At 39.7% G+C, this 16,421-nt stretch overlaps 1 protein-coding gene and 1 long non-coding RNA gene across 4 annotated transcripts; one reads left to right on the forward strand and one right to left on the reverse strand.

Annotated features, from left to right (window-relative positions):
- Nucleotides 1-251: 251 nt before the first annotated feature.
- On the reverse strand, nt 252-14,807 carry LOC103702168. Its single transcript, XR_603265.3, has 3 exons — nt 14,669-14,807; nt 11,298-11,431; nt 252-606 (listed from the first exon to the last, which is right to left on the reverse strand). It is a non-coding gene; the product is annotated as an uncharacterized LOC103702168 (long non-coding RNA).
- LOC120110183 lies at nt 5,285-14,661 on the forward strand. Of its 3 annotated transcripts, none has more exons than XM_039124469.1 (4): nt 5,285-10,195; nt 10,332-10,659; nt 10,983-11,101; nt 12,401-14,661. In XM_039124469.1, exons 2-4 carry the CDS (start codon nt 10,536-10,538, stop codon nt 13,304-13,306), a joined length of 1,149 nt encoding a protein of 382 aa, XP_038980397.1. In that variant the 5' UTR covers nt 5,285-10,195; nt 10,332-10,535; the 3' UTR covers nt 13,307-14,661. The 3 variants fall into 3 exon arrangements, with proteins under 3 accessions (XP_038980397.1, XP_038980396.1, XP_038980395.1); XM_039124468.1 differs by having other exon boundaries at nt 5,285-9,814; nt 9,904-10,659; XM_039124467.1 differs by having other exon boundaries at nt 5,285-10,659.
- Nucleotides 14,808-16,421: the final 1,614 nt, after the last annotated feature.

Below are 16,421 nucleotides of genomic sequence, written 5' to 3' on the forward strand. Positions count from 1 at the left end.
AAAATAGACCATGCAGCTAATTGGTGTCTGGATAAAACCTTTATGGGTTTAATATAGAGGGAATGCCAAGATATACCATTCAATCAATTTGAAGAAATAAGAGACATCTTGAGAAAGGTGAAAATATATACATAAATGGGTAATAAGGTCAACTGGGAAAGCAAAAATGTCACTTTTCAGCTCAGGTATGGCCTGAGCTATATTACTGATGGTCTTTCTAAAGAAGAAAATGGAAAGGAATGCACTGACAATTGGAAAAGTATCTATACAATTTGAACAACATAATCTGAAAGACCATCAAATATCACGTGGAGCAGTCTTTAAACACAATAAATTAATTCATTTAAATTCATCAAAACATGAGAGGTTTTAGTTTTTGAAGCAAAAGCTATTCAAAATCAGCTGTTTTTTTGGTAATTAAGAGCAAAGATACGTCACTCTTGGAATTGAATGCCCACTTCTGTCAGCAAAGACAATCTCAGCTGATTCCCTTGGTCGGCTGCTATTTATATGATATTTAAATATGTTTAGCCAATGTCTCTGATAACTCAGCTGCAGAAATGTGATGGGTTATGCCTGTCTTCTTTCTCAGGGGAAAAAACTCGGCTGCAGTTCAAAAACATACAACTCTCATAAATTTTGCAACAAATAACCATGATCCACATGAAAATACTCCATCAACAAACATACTTGATACTTGCATAACTATTAAATTTTTCTTTATAGGCTAACAACAGCATTAATTGCTTTGACTACAACTGTAATTTACAGCAATAAGCAGCAGTCACCCGATTTTAACTGGGTAAAGCTGACACCATACACTTGTTTGTCCAAATGTCCACCTTTCTTTGCCAACTAACTGGTACAAACTATTCCTTTCCTTATTTGCAATTTTACATACTTCTATGGCAACTGTTGACCCTCCTACTCCTAACTTTGTTTGGATCGGCAGCATTCAGCTGGTTTACAAACAAAGTCTTGGTTGACATGCTGATTTAAACCCTAAAATAGAGAATTGAGATTAGTAAAATTACTTTAGGTATGAACTAGATCTGATGAGGGTATGTTACCAGAAAATTTCAAAAATCTTATGGTTTCAAACTGCACCGCAGCCAAGGAAAAAAGAACTGTTGTAATACATTCAGTTCTCTCATAATTAGATTCTTATTGTGTTCTCATTCTGGTATTGAAGTTCTCATACAATTATAGCTCCAGATGTTCTTTAGAATGATACCATAATTTCTATCACATGACGAGTTTTGTTTTCTCAGTATCTTGAACTGTCAGGGAGGGTTCAAGTGTTGCATGATGTGCTATTATTTAATTTTGTCAAACATTAATGAATGAAGTGATATCATTACATCTTTCCAGCCTACAATACAGTAAGTAGCTGGTCTTTGGTCATTACATTCCTTCTTTTCCCTTCAGGAAAATAGCACTCCAAGTTACAAAGTGAGCTTCATGCATTTTGACAAAATGCATGAAGACAGCAGAGAACAAGTGTCAGAAATATGCCCAAAGAGAGAACCCAGCCAGTACCACTTCAATGGAGACCATACACTCGGAGTGATAAGAACAGCTCTTTTTCCATGTTTTGCAGCTGCTCTAAAATCCCTAACTGTGGCACAACTGCAGCTGTCAACAGTGCAGCAAGAGCCATATGCTTTCCTCCAGCTTCTGCCAGATATTTTAGAGATTCCCATTCTAAGGAGAAAGAACCCACAATTTTCAGTGGCGTGGATTGTTCTTCCCTTGATGTTGATGACATGCCGGGTTCGGGCCTTGTTGGAGGTCCTAACTGCATGCTTGAGACCAATGAGCTGCTTAGACTGCTCTTTGGTTGGCACACCAGAATTCTTGGAGAGGAGCAAGAATATCTCGGCATCAAGTTCAAGCAAAGTTACCAAGCCTGACCAAAGCTTCAATTCATGTCTTAATGGTGGGGCATTCATACAATAACAGCTGAAGAACCAAAACAAATTGTTCTCGGCTCAATGACTCAGATAGGGCAGTGCTTAAGGTTGGAGCAACCTGGACGAACATCTATCTCCAATATGCCATCCTGGCAGTCACAACTCAGTGAATTAAAACCAATGAGACAGAAAAGGTTGGCACGCCCTGAACCCTATCCACACTTGGCTTCAAAGACATCGTCTTCCACCACTTTGGGCTTCCGTGAGTATGCTAGGTCTTGCCACCCATTCAGGCCAGCACTGCGAATCTATTTCACAGCCCAAAGTAAAATTTGACCTGTATCTATTACTTTTGTGGGTTTGAACTTTGAAACAGATTGCAGATAAAAGCAAGCTTTCTTTTGCCTCCTCTCTCTCTATTAGGTATCATCATCTGAACTTTGTATACAAATAATGACAATTATCTAAATAAATTATTTCTTTTGCTAGACAAGTCAGATTCAAAGATGAGATTTGAGATTAACACATGGACTCTTTATGGACTCAAAAAACAAAAGACCATGTAGACAGACTAACTATGAATGCTTAAGGATGCTTACTGGATGCTTCAGGAATTAAATCAGATTCATGACTCCTTTTAACTCTTGCAACTATAATTTCCGCTAACAACTAAATCCTTTAGCTAGAGGGTGGCCTTGGTGCAATGGTAAGGTCGATCCATTGCGACCTGAATGTCATGGGTTTGAACCATGGAAACAGTTTCTCTGCATGCAGAGGTAAAGCTGCATATATCTAACCCTCCCCAAACCTCTCAATATCAAGAGCCTCGTGACTAGGGAGCCCTTTTTACTAAATTCTTTAGGTATTTTGTTGGAGTATCTGATCTAATAACCATCCAGCATGATATTTTTTGAAGAAAATTATCGAGGAAATAGCAAAAATGCAGTTCAATATAAACCCAATTTGGGAATCTTAAATCCAAAAATGTGATTTTAGCGATTGTATGTGATATTTACTTCAACAGCAGCTATAACGAGAATAAACAAAAACCTTTCTCGCATAATTTCGAGTAAGATTAAGAAATTATGTATCTACAAAACAACATCGGCGGAACCGACCCAAACCACCCGGTTCCACCCGTTTCGAACCGTACCGGTGGCTCACCAGTACGGTTCCTCCTTAGAAAACATAATGCCATTCCGGAGTTGGAGAAGGAAAAGGAAAGAGAGAGTGAGCGGGAGAGGGAGGGAGGGAGAGGGAGAGGAAGGAGTTCGACGGAGGCCGCAAGGGGGCCGGCGCAGGGAAAGAAGGGCCGCTTAAGCGGCCAAACCCTGGGAGAGGTAGAACGAGAGAGAGAGAGAGAGAGAGAGCGAGGGAGGGAGGGAGGGAAGCCGTGGATGCCGGCGGAGCCCAGCGGACCCCGACAGAGCCCATGAGAGGGCCAGCGCTAGGGAAGAAGGCCGCTTAAAAAGTTTGGGGATTCGTAAGTGAAGTTGGCAATTGATTTGCCGACTTCACTTACGAATTTCCAAATTTTTCAAGTGGCGGACCCTTGTTTTGAACGAAACAGGGGTCGGCCGCTTAAGCGGCCTTCTTCCCTGGCATCGGCCCCCTCGCGGCCTCCACCGAGGTCCGCCGGCCCTCCATCGACGTCCTCTCCCTCCCCCCCGCTCTTTCTCTCTCTTTTCCTCTCTTGTTTGGCCTCTCCCCTGTCTATTCGCTGTGTCGGTACGGGCCCGGCCCAGCACGGCGCGGGCCCATACTGAGCTGTCCTGCCGAAAAATCGGTATGGAGTCCGATACTGGTTCCTCCGACTTTGCTACAAAATAAACCAATATAAGGATCTCTTTGGATAATCTAGTAGGATTGGATTGGATTTGCTATTAGATTCATAGATTGGGCAACTCATTTGGCATAGCCCATATCAACCCAACACCCCCCCTCTCCCTCGGCCCGAACCTTGAGGGAAGGAAAAAAAAGACCTTTGTGGAACTTTTTTTATCCCTGTAAGAATGGGCAAGGGAAGATACATTTAATGTAGGCTAGGCTGAGCCATTATCCCTTAATGCTAGAAATCTTGTCCCCAATCCCATCGATCCAGCAGGATTACCCAAGTAGGCTCTAAATCTAAACAACATCAGTACAAAAAATGAGCTTCAGATAAATAGGGTATAAGCGGTATGATTTCTATTATATAACCTACTAATATTGGAGAAAATCTTGTATCCGTGATACATTTGCCTCAATAGGATCGCCTCTAAGGGTGAATAAAGCTGACAGCTCTTCAAGTCCACCAAAAGAAGGAACAAGACAGAAATATCAAGAAACTAACTAAAAAGCAAGAATAGGGAAATCTCTAAAGCAAAGTCCATGGAAAGCTAAGTATATACCTGATTAGAGAGTAGGGTGTCGAACAATTATTATGCTTTTGAGAAAGTTTAAATCCCCTATGGCTGCATGACATGGCCATCTCTATAGACAACAAGGGATTGGCCATCGTGGTGAGGGCACATAGTGCAGCAAGGTAGAGGCTCAAGATCTGGTCCAGTCTCACAGCACCTGTATGGGTGCAACTACAATGGCCAATCACCACTTGACCAACAATAGTTGAGCTTGCAAAAAGAAAAAAAAAAGAATTATTATATCTTTTATTGGAAATGCCTTAAGACCCCTAAAGCTTAGGTGACATTACCCATCTCGATTGGTTATTTTATGGCGTGCGAGGTCTCTTTTCTGAGGTTCTCTCATGGGCGCCTAAAAGCATCGGTCTCCTATTTCTATCCAACCTAATAGACTATATTGAATGTCGTATCCACTATGATTTTTGTGTCAGTTAGATGAGGCTCATGAGACTATGGCACATCTCTTCCACGTATCATAAACTTAGAACCTTTGTCAATATACTTCCTCTTCTTTATTGTAATGCAAACATACCTACGTAGATCACTATGTCCAAAAATCATATAATAGGACCAATAAAACAAATAAAAGAAGCATCATGAAAAATGTGTCATATATAAATTACTACTATGACCACCATCACCACCAATTAAGCTATGGGCTAAGGAGCCATGTGGAAGTCATGCAACTTAATATCTCTATGATGGACCAAGGAGCCAAGCATATTGTCCCATACCATCCAATATGTACCATACCTGCTAGGAACTAGTATCTAGCATCCCTGAATACTGGTTCCTAGAGGAACTAGATTGAATCAGCCCCATATTGCTCAGTACTAGCTTGCACAAGGTTCGCCGTACCGGTGCCGAACCCCGTACCGGTGCCGCACTAGTATAGGCGTACCGAGTGTCGGTACGGTACGGTATACGGTACGCCAGGCATACCGACATTGGTGTACCGATACCGGTACCCATCGGTACGGGTACGGTACGCTCGGTACCGACCGGTACCGATCGGTACAGCGAACCTTGAGCTTGCAAGTGTTGTTATCATGGTCTGCCATACGGATCGGTACGGATCGGTACAGGCCGGTACATACCGGTAGCAGACGGAACTGGTACGATACAGCTATATTTTTCGGTTCCGACTATTCGCAACTCATACCGGTCGGTACCGCCCCATACCGATCCGGTACCGGCCGTACCGATCCGGTACCGGCCTATACAAATCCGTACCGATCCGGTATCGGCCCGTACTGACCGGCTCGTACTGACCTCAAATTTTTTTTGGCTTTTGGTCCGAACCAGCCGAACCGGTACAGTACTAGTTCGGTTCGGTATAGTACCAGTACCGGTGCCCACCGATACGTCGGTATGGTTGGTACAGCCGATCTTGGTTGTTATACTCTTTTTTCCTGTTGATTTCATATTGGGAGGTGTTTTAATACATCAAATATGGTCCAAGCTAGAATAACCATTAGAAAAATACAAATTAGCAAAGGGGGAAAAGCAAATTTGGGACCAAAATCGGTAATGCAATAGGACTTCCCAGCCAAACACAACCATGTCATCCCATACCCTGTCTGTTATAAAACATACCTTATTATTGTTTGAAACCTTGGTTTCCACCAGTTAAAATTTAAAACAGTGTTGTACTATAAATGTAGTGTAGAGAGAACTGAATCAAGAACATGAAGAGCAATCTTGTTCTTATATGTCAAGAAACTATCTTAACCCCTACTTTCTATAATGCTGCTTCAATTTATGTGAGTGTGAATTATAAATATATTGAGAGAAGGTGTTGTTTGACCGCTGGTGCTCTTGTCAAGAGAGGATCTATCTGATAGTTTGTCATTTTTACAAGCTTCGGTGGATAACTTTGATAGTAAGGATGGAAACCTCATTTCTTCTTTAGTAGCTTTAAATGTAAACATATGATTCTTCACCTTACAGTCTCAATCATGCCGTATTCAGTTCAAAAATAGTAATTCCAATAGATGAGAAGTCCTTTCAAATTTTAATTGTTACTAAATATGAATTTTCTTGATACAATTATATTAGAAATCAAGGTCTGCCAGACCGATACCGAGGCTCGTAGAGGCCAGGGACCAATTCACTAGGATATGGGTCCATAGTACATTGCATCGAAGCTTACCAAAATGGAGAGAGGGAGGAGAGAGAGAGGAAGAGAGAGAGAGGGAGAGGAAGGAGGGAGAGAGAGAGAGGAAGTTTGAGGCCTCCAGACTCATCTGAAAGTGGGAGAGACTAAGGCTGAGGTGTCCAACAATAGGGAGGGTTTCGCGAGGGCTCAAAGCAGCTTTGAGTCATTCAGATCTGTGAGAGAGAGGGAGGGGGAGGCTTACTTTGAGTGACTGTTTGGCAAAGAAAGAGAGAGAGGGGGGGAGTGGAGGCTCTGGGGGTCCAGCAAAGAGAGCCCCACGAGGGGCGAAGAGCGGAGAGAGCAGGCGAGAGAGCCCCTGAAGGCTCTTGAAGCTTTGGTTTGAATCGGGGGGGGAGGGGGGGGGGGAAACGAGGGATTTTATAACCCAAATCGACAATCATGGTTGACTCTCTCGGGTTGGCATTGATTCAGTTTAGCACAAACTGAACCGTCTGATTTGGGTCGGTTCGACATTCCTTATTAGAAATACTTGTATACTAAATTACCATTTGTTAAATGTTTCCTTTTTTGATCAGCAAGACCATAAAATAACTACTAATAATTTTTTTATCCTTGGTGTCCCATGCATTTAAGGCTACCAATGGATCAGGTCGAGAATGATCCATCTTGAACATATTTAATCGCAAATGGAAGTGGCTCTAAGAATTGAAACCAAACATGACCAAACAATTGATTTTTTATGTGGTTTGGGTCAAGTCTCTTTTGGGTCAAGTCCGTATTTAAGAAGCTAAATTTGGATGTTTGAACTAATTCTTTTCCTCTTTGCTTTTGAGGAAAGAACTAATCCTTTTCTAGTCTACGAAATTTAATCATGCCAAGTCCAATTCTACAAGGTCCAACCAAGTCAGAGCAAGACTAATTTTCGGACTCCCACACGAGCCATGGGTCTCATTTAAGGTATGTGCTGGCTCTTACAATTCCAAAAGCATTTAAGCAGTTCATTTACTGTGCCCTTATCAGTTTAATTGTTTTCATCAATGCCCTTTACGTCTCTAACGTTCGATATCGCCGATATCCTCAAAGTGCTGTCATTTGTCGTGTTGTATTCAAGAATGTCCTATATATAGCACCAAAATGCTCAAATGTATCACCAACAGAGGATGATTTGCATCCGGAAAATTGTGCAAAGACTTCCGACCAAGGATCATCAAGGAGTTCTCTAAGGTATGATCTTTTTTACTTTCATTCAGTTGTTTAATTTTGAAGTTTGTATATGCTTATTATATTATTCAGCCTTCTTCCTTTTATCCTTTTTCTCCATCATCTCTCCTATGTATCAGTTTATGATGTTATGAAGATACAGAATTTAGTCTGCACATTTTCAAAGTACAATACAGAATTCGAGGCCAGTATGATACCAGTACACTGCCGGCATAGTTTGTAGTACTGGTTCTGATTTCTCCTTTTGTTATGTGCATGTGCGTATGTTGTTCTAGGGTTGCTATTGGGGTTAGGGTTAATTTTTAGGTCCACGGATGCAGTAGATCAAGTTTATGGTGCGAGTATAGGTACCAACACCATTTTATTTTGTTATATATATATATATATTTATTTTATTTTTCCTTTTGTTGTTTCACAGAAAATACATAAAATAATCTAGGGCATTGTAGATTGATGCCCAATCTACAATAACCAAAATTCATGCCACAATTGGAAAAATTTTGCAAGATTTCTCTTAAATTTTCTGATTTTCAGGGCAAAAAAGTTATAGGACCGACCAATTTATCTTTATCCCAACCTCTTGTAGGCTTATAATTAACCGAATGTGTCTAATCGGCCAGATCTGAATTTTCCGAACCTTCCCCTCACTCTCTTTCTCCCTCTCTCACTTTCTTCTCCCTGATTGAATGCAGAATAGCTAAGAAAAGAATATTTGAGCTGCTTTTGACTCAAGCAAAACCTGCTAGAACCAAGTACCGACACGGCAACACCTGTTCCATGAGTCAGTTCACTACCAATCTTGTACATCAATGCCTGGTACCATAGGGACCGGGTCTTCAATCCTTATTGATATTTCTTGAGATGAGAAGCTAAGAGTTATGGTCCCAATACTTTTCCGAAGGAATAATTAAATTGTGATGATGGATATCTCAACCCACCCTCTTCTAGTTATCAATCAAATATTTTCAAAAAAAGAATACATTATTTTTCTTTATGTATATTCTCCTTCCTACATAGAATCATGTTGTGCTATTTCATCTATTAGTACTCTCTTTTTTCCTATATGCGGACACTATGCAAAATAAAGAAGCTAGAGAGATTCAGGGAAAAAAAGGAAATGTGTAACTGAAAAACTCCTTGACAATGATTTACCTTAAATAGGAAGTAATGTATGAACCAACAATAGGAATTACTTTCTTTTTTCTTTAAAGTAAATATCAAGTTTTTTAAATTTTCTTTTCTTTTTTTCTTTTGAAGGGAAAGCAGCTACCATAATGGCTGAGGGGGGTCGAAGGAGAAGTGCTAGATTATTAGCCCTTGAAGAGCAGAAAAACAAAAAAGAAGCACATGTACCAATGAATTTTGTGCAGGCAACAGGTGATGGCCAAGAAAGAATGCAAAAAAGAGGTAGAAAGTTAGAGACAGATAAAATTTATGAGGTAATTTGTTTCATAATTTTTTACAAGATCTCTCCAGCATTATGGAGTGCTTCTTTGAGGAAAAATGAAGATTTACTCATTTTGACCCGCATTCATTTCACTGAGTATCACAATATTGGGTTCTAATATTAATAGTTTCTAATGAGGTCACAGCCAAGGAATCTGATCTAGCTAGATTAAGGTTGCATTTTCAATCATGACAGTTAGTTGAGAAGTTCTCTTTAATAGTCTCATATTTGAAGCTACAGTTTAATATAAGGGTGTTATTGTTTGCAGGAAGCACAATATCCACACCAAGTTCTTCCAACCCATCATGGTAAAACTTTCTGTTTTAAAAACTAAAAGAAAATATAGATAAATGGATTGCCAATGTGAGAATTAGATGATGGTTATAAAGCTCAACTAATTTTATTTTCATTGGGCAGCAATCAATAATTCTGCATTACGAAAATGTGAAAGCGAAATTATTGAATGTATTCTTAACCTGATCCAAGCGTAAGTTATTATGCCACTTTATCTAGTCAATTTGCCATACCTCCTGCTAATAGTTGCTTTTAAAACTAATTAGACATGAAACAGTTTATTTTCTAGAAAAAACAAAACATAGTTTTCAAACTACAAAGTCCAGTGTAATGTTACAGCATCTGAGATTCATTTTATCTTTTCTTATGTTACAGAAAAGATGAAAAAAACCTTTTCTATTTTCCAAAAGACTTCCAGGTTTATCTTCATACTTTGATCCCAATTTCATTCAATATTCAATAATATTATTGACCAATTCAATGACAGAATGATTTATCTCTGTTTAGATAAAAAAGAAAACAGTGAGAACACCTGAAAACTTTGCAACATTAAGGACTAAATTCCAGGAAGGAATCTACTGCTCACTAAAGATGTTTGAGGTTTGCTTTCTGTTTTCTGGTTTTCTATATCTCAGGCATGTTGACTCCAGTTTTGGGCTTCTATTCGTTCTTTTATCTTCATTTGGCTCTTAATGCACAATTACCCTCTCATTCTTGCATTCACATTTTGTAGGCTGATATTAATTCAGTATTTCGCAACGCAAAATATAATGCCTCAGATGCTACAACTTACCAACAGGTAAGTCTACCATATGTATCACTATGTAGCATTAAAAGTATTTTAATTTCATATACAACAAAGAGCAAACCATTCACATGTATCACCTACAATAGTGTTTGCCTCATTAACTGAAATAGAAGATCCAACATTGCAGGCAGAGTACTTGCAAAATGAAATACATCATGCTCTTGAATGTCTAAAAAACAACAGGACAAGTTATGAGGAACTCTCAAAATGGAGCCAAACATATCTCAATACTACAGAGGGTGTAAGAAAAGATGGCAATCTCAGGATTTTGGACAAGGCTGCCAAACCACAAGGTCCACAAGGTAGTTCACATCCGAGGATTCATAGTGACATGAATCAGAGTGGCATGGAAATAAATGTTGCAGCAAATGGAAGAATCCTATCTTTGAATCAGAACCCAGCCATTACAAGAACATCTCAAACTAGGGCTATCTCAAGGCCCCGCTATAGAAAAGGTAATGAGGATTTCATTCATAAAGCTGGCATCTAATAAGAAGCAACTTAAAGTAAATTAAACACATAATTTTGTCAGATTGCTCTATGCACAAGTCCCTAGTAAAACATGCATATGTTTTTATATTTATATACGTATGTAAGTATGGATGGATGAATGGATGCATGCATGTATATGCCAATGTAGAAATACCAAAAGAGAATAAGTTTTTTGTAGTCTCTTTTCCTAATCAATATGCATATACAAACTCAGAATTTAGTCATTAAAATATTAAAGATGTTATATTAAGTCTCACTCAATTAACTTTTTGGTTATCCTCTGTAGATTGTGTAGAATGTTCTGATCCTTCCACAGAGGAACGAAGGTATACATACAAGCCTGGGAACGACTCTAGCGAGCCAATTGTTTCAATGGTTTACAACCAAGAGGTGCAGCTTGTTTATGTAAGTCTGATATTCTTATATTCTTATACTATCTCTATTCACATGATCTTATTGCTAGAATCTGTTGTCCTGGAGACTAGTGAACAAAATGCATACTTGCAAGCCACTATTTGCTATTCGTTGCTATCATAAGTTTCAACTAACAAACTCTGAACACCAATCATTCCCAAATATAAGAAAACTATTAAGATCACACCTTTACATTTCTGCGTATCTGCATGAATGAGAACTTGCTTCGATTTTTCCCATTAATGGAATGTGATGTTTCCAGACTGAGAGCCGAGACTTCCTAATCCATGGTGAAACATGATTTTGATTATTCTCCATGGCCTGCATTATACCAGTGGGATAGACTTAGCTTGTGATTGTTGCCATTATTTCTTCAGCAGTTTAGGTTAAACCTGTCCACGCTGTCTAAACAGTATTTTTGGACAACACCTAATGCATTTGCTATGGAGATTATATGTCCCAATACTCTGTTTAAACAGTTCAAAAAAAAGGCAGAACATCTTGAGAAATAAAATAGTTTATTCTTTCTCATTCTTAACTAAAAAAGTTACACAAATAAGGTGGACCAGGGAAGCAAATATAACTCGGATATAGCCACATACACAAATAAGGTGGACCAGGGAAGCAAATGGTGTCTCTACCCATCATTTCTTTCTTTTTTGTAAAAAAGGAACAAAAGAAAAAGATGTTCCTCACAACATTTTGCAATTTTGATGGTGTTCAGCTGTTGAAAAATATATGTTGAGTTATCAAGATCATTACTCCATGGGAAAGCAGACTTTCATATTCATTAGATTTTTTTTCTACATGATGAAGCAAAAAAAAAAGAAAAAAAGACACCATTAGTTGGCTTTGACTATAGCTGGATTTACATTAAGAAGCATCAATTACCTAGGATAAAAGTGTAAGATTTTAATAGCCAATAGGCTGTTGTTCCAAGCTATACAAATCTAAAAGGAAAAGAAGGGGGAAAATATCAAAGTGCACAAAATTTCATTCTCATGGATTCTTATTGTGTTTTGTGTGGGTGTGAAGTTTCTCTCTTAAAGTTATAGATTCAGGTGCTCTTTAAAGGTTGCTTGTCAATGTTCTACCAGATACAGACTTTTATTGTTTCTCTCACAAGACTACTCTTATCGACAAAAAAAGGAGACCGCTCTGTTTTTCACATCCATCTCTCTAACCTGACCGTTGTTTTTGTCAGAACAACAACAGTCCATGACTCCATCTACCTACCTATCTATCTATCTATTGTAACTGATCTCTTATCACTTTCTTCTATTTTCTCAGAACAACAATGGTCCAAGCTACAAAGAAAGCTTGACAAATTACGTAAAGGATGCAGGCCACCAAGCAGAGCAGGCAGCAGAGAATAACTTTCAGGAATATGCTCGATGTGAGAAGGCCCAATCTATGCCCTTTCACTGGACACCATACACATCAAGTGACACTACTAGCTTCTTCCCCCAGTTTGGAAGCTGTTCGAGCAACCCTAGCTTTAGCAGAGATGCAGCTGCTGGCAGTGCTGCAAGAGATATGCACTTCTCTCCAACTACTGCCGCAGTTTCCACAATAACCAGTGGCAAGCCATTTCCTTCTGCTGGTACCAACGAGAAATTGGGTTTCGACCTCAACGAAGAACCTAGCTGTGAGTTGGAGACTGATGAGCTACTTAGAACATTCTCTCAGGTTGGCATGGCAGAATTCTCGAAGAGAAACAAGAACATCTCGACAATAACTGCAAGCCAAATTGTGGAACCAAACCGAAGCTTCAGTCCATTTCTTAATGGTGAAAAGGATTGTGCTATGGTTACAGCCATACCAAGCTATACCATTGCCAGCCCAATGTCTCAGTTAGGACAATATGGAAGGTGGGAACCAGCTAAAAGGATGTCTATCTATGATATACTATTCTTGCAGTCACAACCTGGTAACTCTGAAAATCCAGAACGGAAGGGTGAGGCAGGTCCAAAACCCAATCCATATTTGGTTCCAAATGCATCTTCTTCTGGATATTTGAGCTTCAGTGAGCACAGTAGCTCTGACCCAAAATCGTCAAAACAGAAGGGATTGGCAGTTTCTGAACCCAGTGGACACTTGGCTCCAACAGGATCATCTTCTGGCAATCATGGCTTCAGTCCTCATGTTTGCACTAGTAGCACATTTGAGCCAACAACTCTGAACTTGTTCAAGTAGAGGTTGTTCTGTTTGTGCACAACTTTGTGTATTTGATTTCAGACCAGTTTGCGTACAAAATAAGCTTTCTTTTGGTCCATGTCTTTTGCAGTAATGGTTTGTTGTATCCCATGAACCGTTTCCTTTTTTTTTTCCTCTTTTGGTCTCATGTTTGTAAGCTGAATAATAATGATCATCTAGTTATCTTGCTCCTTGTGTTAACCATGTGAGGACACGGATGACATTTGAGATTTAATATATTAGCATAGACTTCCAGGATACTAGAGAATTAGGTCTCGTGCATTCACTCCCAGCAACAATTTTCTTGAAGAAATATTTTTATATACTATCCTATAGGAATGCTTGGTCTAATAATCATTACTATGTTATCAAAACTTTCTAGACTCTACAGCATCCTTAATCACAAGAGTTAACCTAAATAATGCACCACGACCCAAGAAACCAGAGCTGGAACATGTCTAGGAGGGGGAATGAAATCAACAAATAGATTTTACATTATTTACATTTCAAAGTAACAAAGAAGGAGGAAAAAGAACATGGACTGCAGAGGGTATGATGCAGGACAACAAGCTCTAAGACCAATAAAAGGAGGAGAAGAAGGTAGAGGGAGAGGGCAACTCAATATTCTCAAATCTCAATAATGTAAACTTGTGTTCTCAATTACATAGCATTGGGTATGTATAAACTCAAAATCCTAATAAGAGTTCGTATAGAAATAGAATACTAGAGTCCTCGTAAAATTCTAGTCCTAGAGTCCACATAAAAAATATATTTCACTAATTCCCAAATAAAATAAAATTTTCTAATTTCGAATTTTGCACCTAACAGAAGTGCACCTCGATTTGTTGATCGGGATCCAATATGTAATTTAGAACATTTAAATTCTAGGAACACGATTGCAGTTGATTACATCAAAATATCGATGTAGAAATGCCAAAAGAACAATGACCACAAAACCATCTTCAGCCAATCTTGAGCAAGATTAACAATGAACTGGCAGATCCAACATATAAATCATGACAACTACCAAAACAATTCCCCCATTATAGGATAGGCATGAGGAGTTTCATTGGCTAATCTAACAAACATGTGTACAAAAACTTAAGAAAATCATATTAACAAAAGAATGAAATAAAAGAGAGAGAATATTGGGCCAAGTTATTTGCGGTCCCGAACACATGAAAGCATCAACCATGCTTCAAGTCTCCCAAACCAGAGGCATCACAGATCGCAGTATTCACCAAAGAATTAGGTCAAAGGATTTCACATCAAGATCAAGAGATAATCTTAGGAAAAATAAAATACAAACTGCAGGGCTCCAAAGATATCTAAGCTACTAGATTGGAGAAAGATCCCACATACCTCATCGCACCTTCTTCGCCTCCCTTGAAGTGCCCTCAAGAATCACCCAGCCAAGTATTCTTTAAAAAGAAAGAAACAAGAAACCGACCGAAGGAGGGAAAAATTTCTTGGCTATAAATCATGAAGGGCCTTCTTTTGGGTGGTTCTATATACACCCCCCTATTGTTAAGGACACCCCCCAAAAACCAAAATAAAAATACCCAAACTAACCTTTAGTGTAATTACCATATTGCCCTTGAAATTTTCTCAGTACACCCCCTTCCTCCTCCTCCGTTTCGTTTTGAAAAGAAAAAAAAAAAACCCCTCAAACCCCCCTTAAACCCCTCGATCCATTTACATCGTTTAGGCGATCTTTGAAGGAGATTTAAGCCCCATTCGAAGCATGGACAAGCAACTAGTGATTTGGGACGAAGAATCGGCCGCAAAGGTACGTGTTCCACCTTGTTTCGAAATTTTTTTTTTTTTCACGGTTCGTGCTCCGTTCGGCACTGGATCGCCGAACAAAAGGCTTCTGTTCGGCTGAACAGTGCCGAACAGAAGCCTTCTGTTCGGCAACCCTCAACCGAACTCTTCTGTTCGGCTGCACAGTGCCAAACAGAAGGCTTCTGTCCGGCACTGTGCAGCCGAACAGAAGGGTTCTGTCCGGCTCTGTGCAGCCGAACAGAATGCCGGCGACGAGAGGGAGAAGGGGGAACGGGGGGTTTTGGGCGTTGGCGAGGTGCTTTGGGCGGACAGTTCAAAGGGAGACGGAGGGGGTTTGGCCGCCGGCGAGGTGCTTGAGGCGAGGTTTTTTGGGCGGAAGGGAGAAGCCGGCGGGTGTTTTGGAGGGGAAGAGCGGGGTGGGGGGGTTTGGGGGTGTGGAGAGCAATTTAGGTGAGGGGGTGGGGAGGGTGGGGGGTAATTTAGGAATTTTTAATTTTTTAGGGGTGTCCTTAGCAAATGGGGGGGTGTAGAGAGTATTTAATTTTTTTTTAATTTTTGGGGGGTGTCCTGAGCAATAGGGGGGGTGTATATAGAACCACCCCCTTCTTTTGGGAGTTTATGAGATAGGGTGTTTTATATTTAAATTTAAGCCCTTAGATTTGCGTGATCGTTTATTGAAACTTAAGATAAGGTCGGCAACTGGAATGCCGATATTAATGAGAACTTAACCTAACACCTTTTTTAACATATAACCCCTTGTTAAATGTTTATATTACCATGTGATAATACAGCTGCAAGGACTAAATTCTAATCTCTCCTCTAGTCCTGCTCCGCTCCGACAAAACTGTAAACCTCCTTCTTCCCTCGCTCCGATGGCCATAGAGACTCTGGTCTGCTGGAGGAGCTCAGGGACCTGACCGTCCTGCTTTTTGATTCCTCGCCGATTACCATCTCGATCCAAAGCCATTGACTTCATATCAGGTTGGTAAATCATTCTATGATTGCCGCCCTTGTTGTTAGTCCATCTGGCCTACAAATTTCCGTACTTTAAACCTAATCCGTTTCTTTCACCTGAGGGTTGCTAGCTAGCCAAGCTTACCGACCTGAAGTTTTTTATTGTTTCATTTTGGCACTCCAATGAACCTCTTTGATCTCTTGAAATGAGGTGAATCTAAATGTTTAGAAATGGATATTTTTTCATGTTTTTATATTTTTTTTAAATAAGCAGCATTTTTTATATTTATTAGTTCTTTGCCCGCCAATAAGGAGGATATATCAATAGAAAATCTTTGAAGTCAGCTTCATTACATGGGATTACCACTGCAGGGCT

This window comes from Phoenix dactylifera, chromosome 3 (genome assembly GCF_009389715.1).
Source record: "Phoenix dactylifera cultivar Barhee BC4 chromosome 3, palm_55x_up_171113_PBpolish2nd_filt_p, whole genome shotgun sequence".
NCBI lineage: Eukaryota > Viridiplantae > Streptophyta > Magnoliopsida > Arecales > Arecaceae > Phoenix > Phoenix dactylifera.